General features: G+C 38.9%; 2 protein-coding genes across 2 annotated transcripts; one reads left to right on the plus strand and one right to left on the minus strand.

Moving 5' to 3' along the window:
* Positions 1 to 482: 482 nt before the first annotated feature.
* On the minus strand, positions 483 to 10,448 carry LOC132975532 (polyribonucleotide nucleotidyltransferase 1, mitochondrial). Its single transcript, XM_061040127.1, has 28 exons — positions 10,225 to 10,448; positions 9,933 to 9,993; positions 9,467 to 9,541; positions 9,118 to 9,223; positions 8,938 to 8,987; positions 8,757 to 8,820; positions 8,623 to 8,670; positions 8,375 to 8,488; positions 7,456 to 7,642; positions 7,198 to 7,249; positions 6,637 to 6,694; positions 6,380 to 6,476; positions 6,188 to 6,290; positions 5,702 to 5,772; positions 5,524 to 5,560; positions 5,364 to 5,430; positions 5,145 to 5,234; positions 4,946 to 4,999; positions 4,601 to 4,710; positions 4,396 to 4,467; positions 3,999 to 4,062; positions 3,805 to 3,888; positions 3,452 to 3,535; positions 3,188 to 3,294; positions 2,991 to 3,046; positions 2,330 to 2,408; positions 2,192 to 2,239; positions 483 to 2,099 (listed from the first exon to the last, which is right to left on the minus strand). Exons 1-28 carry the CDS (start codon positions 10,341 to 10,343, stop codon positions 1,950 to 1,952), a joined length of 2,307 nt encoding a protein of 768 aa, XP_060896110.1. The 5' UTR covers positions 10,344 to 10,448; the 3' UTR covers positions 483 to 1,949.
* Positions 10,449 to 13,851: 3,403 nt separating this feature from the next.
* LOC132975533 (cold-inducible RNA-binding protein A-like) lies at positions 13,852 to 15,063 on the plus strand. The gene has a single exon (XM_061040129.1). The coding sequence runs from the start codon at positions 13,953 to 13,955 to the stop codon at positions 14,487 to 14,489; it is 537 nt and encodes a 178-aa protein (XP_060896112.1). The 5' UTR covers positions 13,852 to 13,952; the 3' UTR covers positions 14,490 to 15,063.
* The last annotated feature ends 6,402 nt before the right edge of the window (positions 15,064 to 21,465 follow it).

The raw sequence follows: 21,465 nt of genomic DNA on the forward strand, positions 1-21,465 counted from the left end.
AAAGGAAATCAAATATTTAGATTTCTTCGTTCTACTTTATTTGTTTGTTTTTTTCTCATAATCAAGCCTGTAATGTGGTTCATTTTTTTGGAAAAGCTTTCTGCATTTAGCGCAGGTCATTAAATGGTTAAACAACAGTCCGCTTGTTTGCAAAAACTTTGCATATGTTTTTTTTTCAACAACAACAACATACATGTTACAGAACATTTTCTATTTTAGGAATATTGTTCAGCCCTTGTTAACATGAAAAAGAAAAATAAGATAATGTGCCAATCTTAATCAAGGCCCCGGGCCAAAATCTTCTGATTCTTCACGGGCCGCAAAAAAACCCCTCAAGGGCCGCACTTTGGACACCCCTGGCCTAAACCATTAGGCAGATTTTAATAGCTATTTAATAACTAAATCAAAACAAAGACAGTGTGACAAACATAATAGCCACTAGATATTAAATGGAAAAAGCTGAACAATTAGAGACATTCACATCATTTTAATGAATTTATTATGAATACCAAAAAAACTTTACATTGTTTCCCTCAACTTTTTGGGCTTGAAATCCTGTCGCTCAGGCCAGGCCAAAGTGACACAAAATATCGCAATGTCTTCTCAATATATCAGCTTAGTTACTGAGCAAGTTCCATGCCCTAAGCGAATAGAGGAGAGCAAGAACTAATTACAATATAAGCAGTACTGGACAGTGCAAGGGGACCCTTTTTGGTCTCTGTATTATAAAGGAATCATCCTCCATTTCACAACATTTCTTTAACAAAAAAGCATATTGTTAAAAAGATTTTGAATAATTACTTAAAAGGTGTCTAAATGTTTTGCAGTTCAGATCACATTTTAATTGGTCATGGTCATTATATCTCAGGCCACAGGGTTAATGGTAATAAATGTTTGCTTATTTATTATCAAATGCTGAATTGTAATCTTCCAAATCAAGCAATCAACACTACAATTCATCAGATATGTCACCAATGGGGCAACAAATCCATGTGACACAGCATCTCAATTGGATGGTTCCCCCTTTCCTTAGCCCGATTACGTTTTCTCGGTCCTCTTCATGTAAAACCGTAAAGATTTCTTTGTTTATATCCCTTTTTGAGCCACAGAGACAGATTTGCTAATCTTTTTTTGAGTGAGTTTGAAATGAATTTTACCATACTGTTTTGATATAGGCTATATTTTGTTACCTGCATCCTACAGTCTTGAACCTAATGTCAGAGGTTTTTGCAAAACATCTGGCATATGAATTTTGTACTGGATTTAAATTTGTTTTTTTCTGGGTTCATGATTATTTTTGAAGCTGAACATTTACACCCTAAAAGAAACATTATTTGATTTATTTGAAGGTGACTCACATATACTGTAAATAAAAAAGTGACATAAAAAAAACAAGAATTTAGAAACAACCACTTTTTTTCCTCAATTTCTTGATTGTGGCAGCCGACAAGAAACACTTGCACATTGGACAACAAATACAAATTTGTATACAAGCAGTTTTATCTCACATGGCACATGAACAAGAAAAGCATTGTTGGATTGCAGTGTGACTGTGGGTTAAAAGCTGTTAAGAGGACCGTGTTTTCGGGAAACTCTCTTACTTGATGTTTAACGTACTAGCTGAGGTAAAAAAATAAAATGAAACATAACACCATAGTAGGGGTTTTTAATTCTTAATTCTAGGTTTTGCAATTCTATCAGAGTGTCCGCTGTATATCCAGTCAAGCCCGATGACAGCAGGAGGCTGTAGTTGATGAGCTGTGGGAAGTTTAACATCTGCACCAACAACTCCAGGTAGAAAGCTCCTCATGTACAGCGCCATGTCTGTTGTGACAACATCTGATGCTCTTGTTTTGATAGATTTCTCACAGGTGTGTTTGTAGAAAAATCTATTCAGTTTGAATCCACTTGGGTGGTAACAACAAGCTAATGCCTGTTTTTTTTTTGTGTCACAAATCAGAGCTGGTTGTGGGGCTTGAGCCCATGGAGATGCTCTGTTTGTCATTCATAGTCTTGATGATTGTCGCAGCGGGAGACTGGAGCACCTTCCGTGAAAGTCTCATTCTGCCATCCGTAGGGTCCCGTCCAAAGTACTTGACCTGTTAGCATAAGTCCAGAAAGAGACAATTAGCCCCGAGGGTAAAAACGGGATATAACTTCTGACAGGACGGCCTGCAGTTAAGACACATACCTGTATCTGCTGTCCCACCTCTAAACCCAAAGCACTTGGATGTCTGATCTAAAAGAGGAAAATACAAAGAAATAAGTAGAAACACTCACAGAAACATGAACACACAGGCAAACAGTATGTAGAGCTAAATTTACTGACCCGTTTGTGGTCCAGCTGTGAGTTGTGCAGCAGAACAGCACTCATGTTGGGATAAAGTTTCACCATCACACCAATATCCCTTAAAGACAGAGCCAGAAAGACTTCAAAAGCTGAACATCTGAACTAGCTGTAGTTTAATTTCAGAAGGCGCTTACTGACTGCAGTTCTGCAACAGCGCTGTGACGAAGTTCTGCTGTCACGATTCCCTTCAACATATTGCATCGGTAACGGTGTAATATTGGTGTACTAGTGTGTGAATTCACATTGCAGTACAACGCTGTGGAAGGCCGAGAGGAGCACGAGACGCAAGGTGTGTGTGCACACCGTGGGAGCTCCACGTACACACACGCAGCTCTGTTCTCTGCCTCTCACCGGCTCAGACAGTACACATCTCCAGCTCCTCTGTCTCTAGCTCCCGTGGTGTATCAGGGGTGGAACGACTTCGCCCTACTGTTCGGTAACCGTGGGTTACATGCTGCACGCCAGGCGGAACAGGCATGTTAGTATTCCGCCTTCAAATTGCAGTCTGTGAGCGCCAATAGTTTTTATTTTGAATATCGACAATCTGCTTTAAGTTACCCTGAGAAGAATGTTTCAACTGAGGGCTGATGACTTGCATTGAATACTGTTTTACAGTCAACATTGCAGAGTGTTGGTTTACCTGATCTCAGTGATGGTGGCAGTGTAGATAGCACCAAACTCCAGCTGCTGTTCTTGCTGCAGACAAAACAGAAACAGCACATGTATGTTCATTAACACACTGCACACATACAGCCAAGTTTACATAGAATGCAGTTTTATGTATTTGCAATGCAATTACAGTTTTTAAAAAGGCTCCTATAAGTGGTGGAGACTCACATCGTCCTTGCAGATTTCACCGATGAAGTCTTGGGCTTCATGCATGGCTCCTGGGGTTGGAGCGAACACGGAAAAAGTCTCCTCGTCCACCTGATTTATCGTCACGCCTTCATGAGACAGAGCAAAATATAAAGTTTGAACTTGCTGTTAAGGAGTTTGTAAAGCGTAACAGACTGAAGAAAGGGAATGACTGATCTTCATTCATGAAGTTCTCACGTCCCAGATTGACTTTTGATTCAGTTAGATCTGAGTTTAATATTTCACCTGTTTGAGCTTGTAGTCTGCGAAGGTTGTAGCCGCCTGGACCAACAAAGCGTGCTCGTTTTGAAACAGGCACGCGAACGTTTTCTGAAACACATTAAACACAAGTAATCAATAAACTGTAAAAGGAGCCAAGAGTTGGATGAGCTTTTTTTGAAGAAAGCCCAGAATTCATGTTAATGATTTTTAGACCTATTGTAGGGTTTGCAGTGAGTATAAGATTGTTCTGCCATCAACTGACTGTGTAGGATGTTTTGGCCAAGAGCATGCAGAAGTACAGAACACAAACATAAATGTCCTTTTTCTTTCAAATGCAAATACACTTAATATACAGTATGTGCCAACACAAAACTTACCAACAACAGGTCCATTTTCTTTCCTTGTGGTTCTGGGTTCTGCTAAACATTTGTTCATAATACCCAAGATCTCCCTCTTTGCCACTGGAAAGTTACATTAAAGAATCAAAGGTTATTCATCCAACAACATTTTCTACATACATCTTTCATTATTTAAAAATATTACGTTCCACTGCCAATTCAGCTCACTGTACCTGTGGCCTGTTGGATGGCCTCCATGACCACCTTCAAAGGCAGACCTGGTATCTTCACGTCAGCCTGGAGGTTAAAGAAAATGAGAGGTTAAACATGGACAAGAGGAACTGAAAATAGCCTTGGGAGAATACCTGTGATATTGGTGAGCTTGGCAGGATGCAAAACTAGCACATAGTAAAGTATCAATGGTCATTAGAAATGAACATTGTAGTTTATTGTTGTGTTTGGCCAGCCCTGTTTGTCCCTGGTCCCTGAAACTGTACAGTCTTCCAAGTTCCAATCAAAACAGTGTGTTTTATAATAATGTCATTTCAAAAGTGGACATTTTCCATGACACACTGAAATCTTTTTAGGAACATTTGCTTATTTTCTCCAAACCAAAAACAGACACAGTACCTGTAAAGCAGTGATGCCCTTGTTTGTTCCTGCCAACTTGAAGTCCATGTCTCCAAGATAGTCCTCTATTCCCTGTTTAGAAAATTAAAATAAGCACAAAATCAACACTATGACATCACACAGGGACAACATCACGATTTGATCCACTTAGTATTGATAAAAGGTTCTATACACACCATCTATTATAAATACATTCATCACGTACCAGAAGATCAGTAAGCAGTCTGTAGTCCTGGATCTCTGTGGGTTTCTCCGAGTTGGCTTTGGAGATGAGACCAATTGCTACTCCTGCCACAGCAGAAGTGATGGGAACACCTGGGAGACACAGATTGAGACGTAGCTACATTAGCTACAGTTTATCACACAACTCATACAATGTGAAGAGACACACTGAAGCAGAATACAGTAAAGTAACAATCAATCAATTCTTTTGTATAGCGCAAATTCATAATAAATGTTATCTCAAGACTGTATAATAAATAACCAAAATTATACTGCAGAGATTAACTGTCCTCAAGCTATTTCATGTTATCCTTCTATGCTAAAGTACCTGCATCCATTAGAGCCAGGCTGCCTCCACATGCTGAAGCCATGGACGAGGATCCTGGGTGAAGAGAAATAGGGAGGAACAGGGAGAAGGGGGAAAGGGTGTTCAGACTTTAGTCCCCCATGTTTCTGTCTGAGACATCCTGCTGACACTTTTCCTGTGTTTGATTTTTACACTACAAAAGCTGTGTCCCCACTCTCACCGTTTGACTCCAGCACCTCAGCCGTGACCCTGATAGTGAAAGGGAAATCTTTCGGAATTACTGGTCTCAGAGCTTTCTCAGCCAGGGCCCCTTGGAATACAAAAAAAAAAAAAACACAAACAACACAGGCAAACAGATCTTTGTAAATCAGGTTCTTCACAGGTACCAGTGATTGACAGGGATTACATAAACGTAATAAATGTAATTGTTAAAACAAACCATGCCCAAGCTCTCTCCTGTTGATGCCTCCCATCTTTCCAATCTCATTGGTTGCATATGGAGGGAACTGAAAATAAAAAGTGAATTTTAAGTTCATTGTAAAAAAGAAAAGAAACACAGTCAAACATTAAATGAAAAATGAAAACAGGATTTTACTCACTTCGTAATGAAGCATGAAGTTTTTGTCCTTTATGCCACTGCAGTAAAAAATGATGAAATTGTTGTTCAGATGTAGACAGGGAGGTGGTTTAATACACTTTAAAGGTAAGTGCCAACATGATCTGAACTGTCCTGATAATGTTAACTGGTTTAATGTTTAAAAAGAGGGAGCCTTTTACCTTAGAGCTGTGGTGATGATGTCTGCTTTAACACTGGACTCCAATGAATCAAACGTGACACTGGACAATACCTGCAGGGAAAGGAAGAGGGCAAATAATGAGCTTCCACTATTAAATGCTGATGCTAACATTCCATTTTAATTTTTAGCAAACAGTTACACTTTTCTTTTTCTTGGTTGTTTTTCTTCAGGTTGTTTTGCACTGTCCTGTCGTTTTATTTGTTGTGGTTTTGTCCGCTGCTGTAAATCAAATTGCCCTTCCAGGAACAATGAAGTTGCTTTTTCACAGTGAAAATCGGATTCCAGAACGAAGAACCTCATTGGCCACCATACTGCTTTTTTATTTGAGCTTTCAAAAGTGCAGAAGCAACCCTTAATAACCCTAACCCTACTCTCAGCCATAGAATATCAACAGAATGGTATACTTTTTTTTTCCTCTTCAAAGAAGGTGTATCAGTGGAGAAGCTTCTTGTTGTCCTATACCCACCTGTGTTTGTCCTCTCTGGAACAGAGCTGAGCCGTGCAGAGGTTTAAAAAGGTCCACATCGCAAGAAATGTTTCTTAAAGCAGTCAACTCCCTCCCATCACATCTACAAAAAAATCCAAATACAGCATTAATTACAAAGGCAAATCATGTGACATTGAAATACACATACAGCTCACCGTGGACAACTCTTACCTCTTATACTCATTAAGAATTAAATTGCGGAAGATTTCTTTGCTCACAGTGTTGAAGGATTCAATAATTTCAAACGTTTCAGCCTGGGGGAATTGTTCTGCACATGGAGGATATTAAGACGGTTCAGTTGACACATAGGAACACAGAATCTGCAGAATCAGTTCTGTATAAGGTGATACATCTAAACACATTATTGTGTGAACAGAACAGCTCACCCAATATTAGTTCCAGTAAACATACAATGCTGAAAAATCTACCTTTGAGGTTCTCTTCAGTTTCTAGTCGGACTTTGTTGACAGCGTCATCCCTTGAAATCTAAGACAATATTTAATTAGATGATTATGCTTATCAAGAGGAGAGGCAATCTTCTAAAATACACAGAGGAGAGAACATCAATGGTTGTGGCTGCACAGAAAACAGCTTATTTCACCACCTTTTGTGTTTCTCACACACACACACACACACACACACACACACACACACACACACACACACACACACACACACACACACACACACACACACACACACACACACACACACACACACACACACACACACACACACACACACACACACACACACACACACACACACACACACACACACACACACACACACACACACACACACACACACACACACACACACACACACACACACACACACACACACACACACACACACACACACACACACACACACACACACACACACACACACACACACACACACACACACACACACACACAGAGTAAGTCTTCATTTACTCAGAGAAAACTTTGAATCGACATTCGGAGAACAATTGTAATTTTTACCTTATCGTGGGTGTAATCCGTGAAAACAGCATAGATCTTCCCAGAAGCTAATCTGCATGCAAGAAAAGGAAAATATATTTATAACTAACACACCTACATTGTTTTTAAATATTTTTTGTTACTATATTATTGACAATTTAACCTCATATTCTCTGTATGAAGGTCTCACGTTCCAAAGGTAAACCCAATAATACTTCTGTTTCATTAACAGTTTCATCTCTGCGAGCTTATTTGTTTATATTGCATGACTAGGCTTACTGTCGGACATATTCCACCATGTCAGTTGGGGCTGAGAAGACCTTGACCGGGGTGCGCTTGGTGACCTTCTGTTCACGAACCAGCTGCTGGATGGCCAGTATGATCTGCTGGGTGTGTTTCACTCCCACCTTCACTGCATGGCAAAAGTCCTGCTGCAGTACGTTCTCAGCTGATGCCTCAATCATCACTGACAGACAGAAGAGAAAAACAGGAAACAAAGTGCTTAGTGATGAAATCAACAGAACCTGTGACACTGATCCTGAAAGTTGGAGACACTGAGGGTATCTATTTTGTCATCTACACTAAATTAAGCTATACTTACAGGTTGATCAATCTGTGCTACCTACTTGTCCTCACACATGACATAATGACTGAACTAAAACTATGGCTTGTCAAAACATAATAAAATGTTCAAGCATTGGAAAATGTGATATCCAATGAGTATCATCATGTTAACATTCTGGCTTGCAAGACAGTGTTAAACTTTTCATTTTTATAGCGTTGTAATCATAACAGCCAAGGATATTTGATAATGTGTCTGACATCACATATTTATTGCAAACTTCTTTAATAAACAACATAATGTTTCAATCATGGCATTCTCCATCAGATTTGGAACAACTGCAAACAAATATTATTTGCCCATGAACAGCTTGTTATAACTATGGTATCAATATGAACTGCTGAAATCCAAGAGTTTACACTGTTACGCTGATTTAACAATAACAAAAATTAGACATCTTTAGAATTTATTACAGTTATAACCAACATAAACTGAAGTAACTACTCATAACGTTCACTTATTACTACATACTACATCATTTTAACAGTTTTGTTGGTGGTCTTGAGATTTCTTCTTTCAGTAAATGAGCATCTGAGCTTCTCCTGGAAGTGATATTGTTGTTGTTTTTAAACTTACCCACTTGACTACTGGGGGCTCCAGCCAGAATCAGATTGAGACTGCTGGCAGTCATCTCTGCCCTGGTGGGATTTACCACCAACTCTCCATTGACCATGCCCATACGTACAGCTCCTGAAAAAAGCAGTCACAAGATAGATTTGAACAAACCGGTTATCATTTACCCGAATATAATTTAAACATAAAGAATATAACCAGGATTTTCAGGTCACTATATAAAAATACAACAGGCATGAATATATCTTCACCTATTGGTCCATTCCAGGGAATGTCAGACAGGGCCAGTGCAGCGGAAGCTTTGATGGAAGAAAATATTGATTCAGCTAAGACTCTAAAAATGTTTTGCACTTGCAAAAATGTGGATGGCTGGGAATGAACTCACCCGCATTAATAGCCAGCACATCGGGATCATTGACACCGTCAACTGCCAGCAGGTTACAAAGGATCTTCACACAAAGTGTTTAAGACAGATTCACATTAACATCATCTTTGTTCAAGAGGAAGAGAGAGCAAAACTATAGCTACAGTATAAACTACTGAAAATACTTTCAATCTGAACTGACCTGAGTATCATAGAAGTAACCAGAAGGGAATAGCGGTCTTATCGACCTGTCTGTGAAACAAACACATGAAAAGCTGTTATTCAAAGCACTCAAGTCGATAGCATGCACAGTACACCATCAGTGTAAAGACCTGCTACATAAAATGCATATACATCACAAGACACATGTTTATTTACTCACCGATAAGTCTGCTGGTGAGGATTTCGTTGTCTGTTGTGCCAAGCTCTCGCCTCAAATAGTTAGTGGGGATTCGGCCTGCAGCAGCTGCTTTCTGTCTGTAATCCACCTGTTGATCAAAGTCAGCATATGTACTCAAGATAATCCAGAAATATGCTGCTAATGCTGTTTTGTATGGTGTGACTCACAAGGTCAGAAAGATCACAAAGATGCTCCAAGACTAAAGAAAAATCTATTTGAATGATATCATTCATAAGAGGGAGGATTTATAAAGAATAAACAATCAACTTTTCACTATTCCTGTCAAGAGCCAAGGATGAGTTTGATTCTAATGTTATGTTGGAAAACATACCACAAGAGGCATGAACTGTGCCACAGAAGGTTTTGTTTTGCTCACAGCAGTCACCATCACAGAGGTCTCGCCCAGCTTCAAGGAGAGAATCAGAGAAAATATGTTACAAAAAACAATCACTCATAGCATTTGGGACTACACAACATTGTGAGAAGGGGAGATCGAGGCATGTTTTAGCTATATTCATCTTTAAAACACAAGCACTATTAAAACTATAGATTGACTAATTAGAGGCTCAATTTGGAATCTGTCTGATAACCTGTTTTATTTTAGATTTACTAACAATTGACAAAAAAAAGTAAAGCTCTGTCAAAATAACTCTTCATTAGGAAAATTAAAAGGAAGGACCCCAGGAAATTCCTAGATTGATGAAGTAGGGAGGTAAGTTGAAAACATGTGCTAATTGACATCTATTGATAAGGGAGGACTCGGCTGCTCCATGAAACTGTTGACATGATTTCAGTACCTGTACTACAGCAGATCCATCAGCAAATCTAGCAAACCTCCCCGAAGAGATCTCAAGCTTCCTGCAAAAACCAACAAGAGCACATGAGAGTGTCTCAGATGCTAAACTAATGTCATTTACATGCAGTGACTGTGTCCTGGGTATCCAAGTCACCTGTTATGTTTCTGGTTTAGAGTTAAATGAGTAGGACACACTAAGCAGCAAACATGGCACCATAAACATTTTAAACATGCATGCCTCTCTCGTCTACAGTTATTAATAAAGTGAATGGAAACTGGGAAAGTCAACTTACTTTTCCCCAAGGTCCACTCGCAGGCTTCGTGGATTAGCGTGGCTGCCGTAAACACTTTGGTGACAAAGGCGGACGTGAAGGCGGGCAAACGAATGCCCCAGTCGGAGCAAATACCTCATATTTAAAGACGAAAACAAAACAAGAAAGGGCACAGTAAGAGCCTTTACAATTTAGATTTGCGCGTGGGGGCTTCCATGACAGTTCGTTGCGTGTACGTAATGACGTTGCAGTTCCGCGCCGTCTGATTGGACCAACTGACGGAATGGCTCTTATGCTGCATTCAGGTGCTGCTCGGGTGGTCTATGTTTCAGAGTTGGGTGGTCTATGTTTCAGAGTTGGGAAGTCGTTCTTCCGACTTCAGTGTGGTCACAATGATATAAGTTCGGAAAGCTAGAATGTTGTAACAACAGCACAAACAAGTGTTGATGCTACAAAGAAGATCAGTGAAATGTAACTGTTAAAAGTTATATTTGATTAAAAATGTTTTATGTGCAATAGGCTACGTGAATTAATAAAAAGTATGTTAACATTAACAAAAAATATTTTGCCCCCCATTTGATGACGATTATGACATCAAGTCAGGAAGTCGGGCATCTTATTCTTTTCCGAGTTTCCGAGTTGTTGGTCCGACTTGAGCAGGTGTTCATGTGCATTTTACAACTCGGAAATTATTTTTACCGATGTTTCCGACACTACTTGAATGCAGCATCATTCCCTCGCCGTGGACCGATAAAGAAAGGTTGGAAATTGTAATATTTACAGTCTATGGGAATTCCCCAAGATTCTTGCGCGCTGTTGTTTAGGGTCATTAGACTTACGACAAATTAATTTCCTTAATTATTGCATTTTTTTTAAACCGTCTGAACCGTCAGATCAAAGAAATATCGACCAAAGTTGTCTAGACTGATCCTAAATCTAAAAGGCCTATGAAATGATTCCCAGTCATTATAGCCCACTCATTTACTTCTTAGAAACGTCTTCACGTTAGGTTAGAAAGATTAGCCATAACATTTTTAAGATTAATTTTCTTAATATGGAATATGAACTCTTTGGATCTAATTGAAGTTAGCATTACATGTGTTAAATGTTAAAGTGGATATTTCTGTGACATTGTTTCCTTTTTCATTCAGAGTTCAACATAGTTAGATGTGGCCTGAAGTGCCAACCAAGTACCCATTTTTTCAAAATTCATCCACTTATTATAATCTCATCTGGACTGAAATGGTCTTTCAGGGAATCAAGCTTGTCTTTCTCAGCATGTTGTTCAGAGTTGGTTTCCACCTGCATCACAAAATCATGAACACCATATACCTATAGGCTACTCAGTTCTTAAGAATGATACCATTGTCATATATTTTGTAATCATATGTACATAATTTAATTAATATACTGTTCATTTCACCTTTTTTTACTATGAAGCAGACGTTTCCCACTGGATTCTGGTTCCTGTTTGGCGACCAGGGCACTGGTCGATTTGTGTTAGAGACATGTATTTACTCGTCATTATAGCTCGACACTTTTACAAAACATGATCAGTAGCAGTGTTTGAAGTATTTAGGCTCAAAGTTTGTATGTCTGTTCTGTTTATTGTGGTAACTATTTTACAGATAATGAAGCCACAATACAGATTGTTTAGATTCCCTTAATGGCACTGGCGTCTATGATGAACAGTAAATGGAAACCTTAAGGTTATTAGGACAAAAGATGTGTTTAGTTCTTTACTACTACTTTGTGATGGAGTCATCTTTTGATATCCATTGAAGTACACCAGAGAGAGGGACCCATTTGATTCATCCTTGTTGCCTTTTTAATTAAATCTGTGTCTGGTTTGTGTAGTGCTCATACTTTAAGAAATGTGCCAGTGATCATACTGGTCCGGGGCTCTTTCTAATGTTACATCTTATAAACATGGATCTGACAGAATGGACACTAATACTAGTATTAGACTGAGTTTGAGAGGTGGCTTTACAGTCACTTCATATGTCGAACAAATCACTATGCACCTTTGTAAAATCAGCTTTGCAAAAAATGTCTTCTGATTATAAAAATAATCATTTCATAATAATGAACTAAATAACTAAACAATAAAGCTAAAAATGACTACTAGTAAAAGTTATTCACGTTTATATTTAATTATTTAATTAAGTTTATATTTGTATTTCTTCAGCAACGCCTACACATTTAATATGGTTTCCTGAGGCTACAGGATTACAGCAGCAACAGTAATAACTTCCCAATAATGAAACTGAATAATTGAAAAATGACGCTTAAAAAAATGAAATCTTATGTTGTTATGCATCATTATAATAAACAGAATAATTAAACAGTAAAGCTAAAAAAAACAAAAAACATTTATATTTATTTATAGATATATTTGTAGTTCTTGCGCTCATCCAGCAGAAAGTGCTGTTTGTGTCACAACATCAATTCACGCCAGACTTTGCCCATCTGATTCATGAAAGCAACCCATCCGGGTACTTTGCCCAAACGATGCCGGCCCCGCCCCTTTCTGAGTGAAATCATTCCATCTGAATCAATGGCGGTTAATGAAAAATTCGGCGTCTTTACCGATTTAAAGGTTTAAAAATATGAAAACCGTACCTTATACGGCAAGTATGAACCTAAATACATGACCAGAGATGTGCACATTTAAAACAGGACATTTGTGAACAGAGATGGGCATCATAACATTATAAAATAAACATAACTAAAGGTGTTCAGTCTCTCTCCGTCAAACTGGTTAAACGAGCACACGTGATCAGACTGAAATCACACACCTGATGAGTCATTGTTAACCGCGTTACAGGAGACGGATCTTCACTTTTAAATAATATTTTATTGTAATAGTTTATAACAGTGTTCATAGCTGTAATGGAGAGGTTACAGACGTTTAGTTTAGCGGGGGAAAAAATGACGTAAGTGTTTTGTAATCTACCGCCGATACATTGTCAGGGCTTGTTTTCACCCAAACGGGCCGGGGCGTGTTTGCTCTGGCGAGCCGTGAATAAAAGCAGTCGGAGCAGTTTTAATCTACATAGGAAAAAGAAGAGCTCTGTGTGTTATGTACATAGACTGTAAATATTATGACTCATAACTAAGGAACATTACACCAAATCCATGTCAAATAAAAAGTTCTGTAACACCTCACCTCCTCGTCTTGCCCCACTCATCACTATATATAATATATATAAATAATATGAGAGGTTTTAATATAATCCAGGTGACTTTACGTATGGTATTATTTTCTAAATCAGCTGATAACCCAGTGTTTATGTCATTTTTTTCTCTAAACTAAACGCTCGTTTAACCAGTTTGACGGAGAGAGACTGAACACCTTTGTGTTTATTTTATAATTTTATAATGCCGTTATCTCTGTTCACAAATGTCCTATTTTAAATGTTTACATCACTCGTCATTTCATATTTTTAAGCCTTTAAATCGGTAAAGACGCCGATTTTTCCATTAACCGCCATTAATTCAGATAAAAATGATTTAACCCGGAATAAGGCGGCATCTGTTGAGCAAAGTACCCGGATGCGTTGCTCTCATGACGCCGCCCGGAGATATCCAATAAGAAGAGTGACGGGGAGGCGTCGGACATCCGGCCCCGCCTTTAATCCGACACCGCCCCGTTCCACGGTTCGCGGCCAGGCGTTCTCGACTCATTCCGACCTGCAGCACAGCTCCGCTCAGCAGCAACCGAAGCCCGCTGAAAAACTACGTTGAAAATGGAGGACGAAGGAAAAATATTCATTGGAGGGCTCAGCTTCGACACTACCGAGGACGGGGTGGCCGAGGCCTTCTGCAAATACGGAACCATCGAAAAAGTGGACGTGATCAGGGACAAAGAGACCGGAAGATCTCGCGGTTTCGGTTTTGTGAAATACGACAACGTCGATGATGCGAAAGACGCCATGGAAGCGATGAACGGCAAGAGTCTCGATGGCCGATGTATTCGTGTGGATGCAGCTGGAAAGAGTGCGCGGAGAGGCGGCGGTGGAGGATCATGCCCACGTGGTGGAAGATTCGGCCACAGGGGTCGAGGTGGACAGGAAAGAAGCTATGACCGGGGTTATGGCGAAGACAGGGGCTACTCAGGAGATAGGAGTTATGGTGGCGGCGGCGGCGGCGGCAGCAGCGGGTACAGGAGTGGACGAGGTGGACGAGGAGGATCATCCTACAGTGGAGGAGGAGGAGGAGGAGGATACAACAGAGATAACAGGGGTCATGGAAATTACCGCGAGGAATATGATGGCTATGAGTAAAACATCTCCCCGATTCAAGATCATCACGTGGCTGGCTGTATTTCAAAGATGCACCCCTCAAGAAAAGTGTCCACGTGTTACTGCTGACCTTAGTTTTGTAGTTCTGCTCGAGCATCTTCAAAAAAAATTCATTAACAAACCCTTCCTTTAAAAAAGACTCTTATCTTGCTTAATTGGACATCTTGATTCCTCAAAAGGTCGTTTGTTTCATCCGTGTAATAATCTGACAAGAACTTCCAAGTCCCAGCGAGGGGCTCAAACAGCTCTCCACATGGACTTTTCGTTGAACAGCCACTACCATTGCTGTAGACTTTTTTTCCTCCTTTTGTCCAGCACATTAGATTAGAAGTGTTTCCTGATTTTGATTCCCTTTTTTTCTCTCTTTTTTTTTTAAATATTGAAATATCCGATGGGGCTTGTTTTGTTTGTCCCCCCCCGGCCAGTCTTTGTGACTGGCCTTCGTCTTGCCAGGTTTTAAACCGAAAGAAGAAAATGGCTCTGTTTAATCAAATATGCTTTTGTTGGATTTTATGCTGAATTCTTTTTTTACTATTAAAAACTAAGTTTATCCGAGGCTCGTGTGTGTGTTCAATTTCCCCCCAAAAAAGAGTGAATACCTTTTGTGAAGACTGTTTGAACTACACATCCGGCCAGCTGTTCATGAAGGCTGTCCAAGGTGTCTGCTGTGCTCAACATCTGCATTTTAAATGTGCTTTAAAATTGACTAATCTTGTTAAAGCGATCGAAAAATGTAATTACGGGGAACCGGGAATAGTTTTGTACTTTATGTTCTGATCAATCTTTATCAGTTTGGCTTCATGGCGCAACAACCCGGAAAGATTTTAGCATAAATTATGAATGGGTTAGTGGTAAGACACCTTGAAATAAGGTCGGTGGGTAACAAAAGCTTAAGAGATGTTGGCCCCCCCACGTGTGAGTCCTAAAACCCGGAAGTAAGTTAGCATTTGAGCGCCATGGGGCCTATCGTCTAAAAGTCCACGGGAATTATTAATGGGTTTGTGGTTAGACAACTGAAATAAGGTCCGTGGTTAACAAAAGCTTGTTGGCGTTTTGTTACACCACATAAACAACGTTTAAGTAATACCCCCACCATTTTTAAGTTTTTACCCGTCTTCAAAAGGGCGGTTGCTAACGATGTGGCTAAAAGAGACTACAGTGGTCGTCGGGGACATTAAACGTCATCACGCCGGGAACTCTCACTAGTCTGTGGTGTCTCCTGTAGGTTTAATCTTTAGGTTTTAAGGCAGATGTTAGGTTAATAAACAATTTATTAAACTACGCGGATTAGTTTATCGGAGGTCGTGTGACGCATAGCGGTAGTGACGTCACAATCATCCGACCCTGTTGTAGTTCTCTATAGCGTAACGTTAGTTTTTCCACTTCTGTCGGCCGCATTGAAACTTCGAACATGAGAAGAAAATGGTGTTTCATTTGTGAAGATTATCCTGCTGAACAAAACGCCCACGCAGCAGCAACGTGTGTTCAGCCACAGAGTTAATTTTCTGCAATGAATCCAAAATCCAATGCAAAAAATACTCGATAGACCCCCATGGCGATGTTACTTCCGCGTTGGCCTACAAAAATACGTCGTGTGGTTTGTTCCCTATTAAACAGACCGTGGAAAAAAATAAAAACCAACCGAGGGAATGTATAACATCCGACATACTGATACATTAGCAGTTTACCTGTATTAATCGTATTATATGAAAATGGCAATAAACCTCATGGAGGTACCCATTAAATAGTATAATCCCCTAAAATGATCATCCAAGTTATCTTCTCCTATAAATCTAGCTTTCAACTTTTACGTTTTTATTTTTTTGTCTTCCATCTTCAGCTCATCAGTTCTTTCAGTAGCCTAAATAATGAATGACACACATGGATGAACGTCTCGATATGCATGTTAGTGTTTGTCATTTCAAGTAGGCCTACATTTCTAAAGATACAAATAATTAATTATTGCACACGAATAATGAAACACTTTATACACAAAACTGTATGCCCTTTAAAGCTTCATTCTAGTACCGACATTGCTAATGGCTCAACGTGCAGATTATTATAACAGCAGCATTGTATGCAATGTAAAGACATGACCGCTAGGTGTCAGGTTTGTATCACAAAGGGCATCTTTCAGATCATACTACGTTTATAATGTAGTGGATTGATCTACCAACCCCCTGCCATTAGAATAGAATAGAAAATAATATATTTTGAAATTTACAATAAAAACACAACAAATCACAGTTAATACTAGATAAATATAATCTCAGTGTTCCTGCGGTCTTGTGTGTCAGTATCAAACTCTCTGGAAATGAGTGACCTTCTTAGTCTGGACTCCTGGAGGTAAGCTTTCCAGTCAGACAGCCCTCCAGTCAGTCACTGAACCCACTCTCCATCAGTGGGCCTGCTGCAGTTGTTATGGCAACCAATGTGTTAACAGAATCTCTAACACTCTGGATTACTTTCGCACATGCACGCACTTGGGTACACACACAAACAGGCACACTGACACGCAAAGACATACATACTCTTGCTAATTACAGGGAGCAATAACAGGCTTCCACATAAGCTCAGGCACACTGGAAAAACACACAAGCACTACACATTCCTATTATTACAGGGGTTTCTACCAGTATTCTTGTTCTATGGCTCTAGGACAAAGGGAGAGGTCATTATTACAAAATATATTCATGGTCTATTAGTGCGTAATGGTCCAGTCTGTGTTTTGTGGTATAGGCTACAAAGACCATAAACAACTCAGAGGAGAAAGCTGTGTTGATTTGTGTTTGAGAGGCTTCGCAGAGAATATTCTTGTTTAAATGTTGATCAACAAATGTTGAAATCAATAAGCCATGCTGTGTCAACCTGTATATCCCGCCATTATGAAATCATTATGTACTCAACTGTCTTACAGAGATAATTGTTTACAAAAATACAATGTCATTGGATTGATTAATTGTTGTTGATGATTGATAAGTACTTTGAGAAATAAGTGCAGAACTTTAACCATATAGCAAGTGGTCTTCAAAGTAATGGACCATGAAGTGATACAAATGTAAACAGAGTTCCTCTTCCTTGGTTTCATATCTTTGCCAACATTTATGAATAGTGTCAAAGTTCATACTAGCTTTGGTGTTGGTGTTTGTGAGTAGCGTTATCATATCAAAAGTGTCAATGTTGTATTTTTTTAGTTTTCATGCTGCAGTGTTTGAAGGGGTGACAACAGTGGGCTAAAGCCTGCATCAGCGCTTCACTGATCTCTGTTACGCACGTGAAAACACACGCACATAAGCAGATTATGTAGGATTTTCAGCAGGGGGTAACTTTTTTCCCCCGGCTATTTGGCAGCCAGATACGTCTGTGTCTTTAAAGAAAGATTGTCTATCACCCTAAACATCCAGTGACAGCTTTACTTAGCAGACTTTTGTCAGTGGAAACCTGTGCCATATTTTTGGAATTAGTTTAATATCTTTTCTTGAAAAATGTATGTTTGCAAAATACCATTGTCATACCCATGAGTCACTGGAAAGTCAGTTAATTGATCTTTCCTTCCTCAACTGATATTGACATGCAAAAGCTTGAGGGTGTCAGCATTTAGACAGTTTATAATTCATTGTGTAGGCATGATTTCCTTTGTCACAAGCGTGGTAATTACATTAAGGTGCATGGTGAAGATCCTCATCATTAGCTTTAGCTCTTTCTTAACAAAGTATAACGTAATTTTAGCTTTTGGAACGATCTTACATTAAAATGTTTGCTACTTCAACAGTTGGCAAATAATTTTTTTATAACAAAAAACCCTTCTGGTCTGAGTCATGGGCTGGTTCAAATGAGTTTTATTAACAACTTTCCCTATTGGACTACCTAATTTACTCAGGGGAAATGATGTGCCTGTTATTATGTTGCCAAAAAATAAAGGTGAGTATTGTCTTGTAAGGCTTCCATAATAGATTAACGTCACAGGATCAGTCTGATGATTGCTCGTGTGTAGCCTGCAATTGAAATGAGAACTGAATGAAAATTAAAAAGGCAAGTTTGTTACTGTCTAAACTGAACTGAACTTGCAAAATAACAAACTGATGCCATTCTAATTAATACAATCAGAGTACATCTCCTATCTACACCTCATCTGTTAAAGGCATGACAAACTGATGTTAAATGGAAGAACATTTTGAACAGCTTGACTCAAACTCACTCTTTTATTTGGTCCAACAATGAATCATTTCCTGAAACAAACACAGTGATTACTCCTAAACATTAACTCCCTGCAGGGTTGTTGATGTAAAACCCCTCTCTCACAGGGGGGCTGATAAAGTGATTTAAAGTCTTTAGGCCTAAAGTGCAAAGACTTGATTACTTTTTGGTCTCAAGGCTTGAATCCAGAGCGGTCATTAGAACTCATCTTGAGAATCTCAGACTGTGATGTGACCCATATTGTGTTCAAAAATCAAGATAAAGCAATGGAAGGCCTGAACAAATCTGAAATGTGATGTACAAAATATTACAATACTTGTTAACCAAAGTTTAAAGCTGATAAAAAAAATCTTTATCAGTTTGCTGACAGTAGAAGTAACATTGTGTGTTTCCGTTGTGAAAGAGAATCACATTGCTTTCATGGAGAAATAATCTGATGCTTCTCCATTAAAGAAAAGCCTTTGTTAATTAAGAATTAATGGATGCATCAGAATCACACTTTCATGCAATGGGGCCTTGACTCAGCCAGAGGGGTCTTAATCATTCAGGGTGGATATTTGAATTGATTTCCTATAGCAGCACCACAGGATGGACACTGACAGAGACAAAGTGGATGGCCAGAGTGACCTCTACTGTGACGATAGAGGTCACACCTTTGAATCATTTTGTCAATCTAAAGAGGCAGGTCTGTTAATCTATGTCATTGGTGATGTGCTTTGTTTGCTTTCATGGAAATATGTTGGAGTTTCATGAGATAATCTCACCATTCTTAAAAAAAACTAAAAAAGTCCACTTGACCATATGAACTTCCCTCCACTAAAAACACTTACCAATAGTGCCAAGAATTGGTTTGCATTAGGAATGTTTGGATAAAAGCAAGACTTCTCTACACCTAATGACCAGATTAGCATTAAAACTAATCAATAATACATGATAACAACGATAACCAAAGTGTATTTAGTATTTATTGTGATTACATCCTGACTCTTATTCAGCAAGTCAATCACGGGGTCAGTGTAACATAACACAGACTGGACTTAAATATATAAAATTAGGTAATTAGACATTATTAATATAATTTCAGTTCAACATAACTTATTTATATTTGTAAAACATGTGCTTTCTAAAGAATATGTTGCAACCTTTCATAGAGGAATGTATCTCTGAAGAGGACAAGGAAATATACATTTATTTATCTCGAAAAACTTAATAGTCATTACCTTATAGGGGAAGTCAATAAAGATGTTATGTTACTTTAGGAAAGAGAAAATGGTATCTGCTCAAACAATTCTCTCATGCGTTAGTCAGCCCACCCTGCATTCAAGGTCACAAATGTTTGTGGTGACTTGTAAATTCCAAAGAAATTACTAACAGGAAACTGCAGTCACCCTATAAGAATAATCATAAAGAGCTGCAAAGATACCCTGAGAGAGAGAGAGAGAGAGAGATTTTTTTTTCCGTTGTGGATTTAAAAGAAGGAGCCAGTGGAATTTTTTTAACCCAGGGCTAGATTAAGGCCACATTTCCATGTGTATGCTGGTTCTGTAGAGTTTGAGCCAAAAGAGGCGGGTGGTGGGTTTCCTCTGGATATTTTTGAGTGCTTTCATAGCTGTGTGTGTGTGTGTGTGTGCGTGTGTGTGTGCGTGTGTGTGTGTGTGTGTGTGTGTGTGTGTGGTGGAGGTGGATGCTGCTTTGTGACAGAAAACTTCTTAAATGCATCATGAATAATAGATGAATAATGAAACGGGCAGGAGCACCCCTTTCAATCCAAGGTTAATGAATCCAACGCCTGCACAGTAAGTACTAACATGAATACAAAATCACACAGAGCTATACAAAACATCAACCTAATCCCCCACAGTAATTGTGTGGAACAAAATTGTGTTTGGGCTGCTGCGTTGGTAACAGGCGAGACATGAGCCATGAAAGGGTTTCTTTATCTGCGTCACTGTTAAATCAGCTGCTGAGGTGATTTGATCTGAAGTAGATTTGGAAGGAAATCATCCTTACTAAATATAAAGTTGATTGATTTTTGAGGGGTGTTTATGGCAGAAATTGACTGAGGTTGTGAGTTGTGTATAAAATGGGTTTAAATCCCCAGAACAAATTTCTCAATCAGTCTTACTCTGAGCAACACAGTCCAACAGACGATATCTATTTCTCATAAAGTCAGTCCATTTGAGTTATTTAACATGAACGATTTTTTAAGCTTTATAAAAGCTCATGTCATTGCCTCGAAGTAGAAGGGAATAACTTAAAAGGTGTCATGTGTATACATCTCAATCAATCGAAATGTAGCACCATTCGAATCAAGATGTTATGTTGTATGGAAGTGACGTTGTTTGCTTATGTTGACAGACCGCTGTAATTTAAATGAACAAAAACACTCACACATGGCCCTGAAGGGGCAAATTAGCTGAGTTTTAAATAAAACTATGCTAATTTGTCCAATACTTTTACTTAGTTTTACATTTAGAAATGTTTGTTATGGAGAATTTCTTCAAGTGGAAATATATGTGACCTCTGAGAAAAGCAAAAACACATTCTTCTTCCTACAAATCAAAAGTTTATTAATGAGCAAAATAACAAAACCTCTTGCTTGTTTGTGTTCTAGTGCACAATGGCTGGTGTCAGTTTATGCAAGCCGCGTTGAAAAATAACTTTAACTTAAATCTAGTTAAATATTTAAAAAAGTGAATCAAGGCACCAGGGCTGGAATTTAAACTGAAATATATGATGTTACATAATTGCCACAACAAGT

This window comes from Labrus mixtus, chromosome 6 (genome assembly GCF_963584025.1).
Source record: "Labrus mixtus chromosome 6, fLabMix1.1, whole genome shotgun sequence".
Taxonomy (NCBI): Eukaryota; Metazoa; Chordata; class Actinopteri; order Labriformes; family Labridae; genus Labrus; species Labrus mixtus.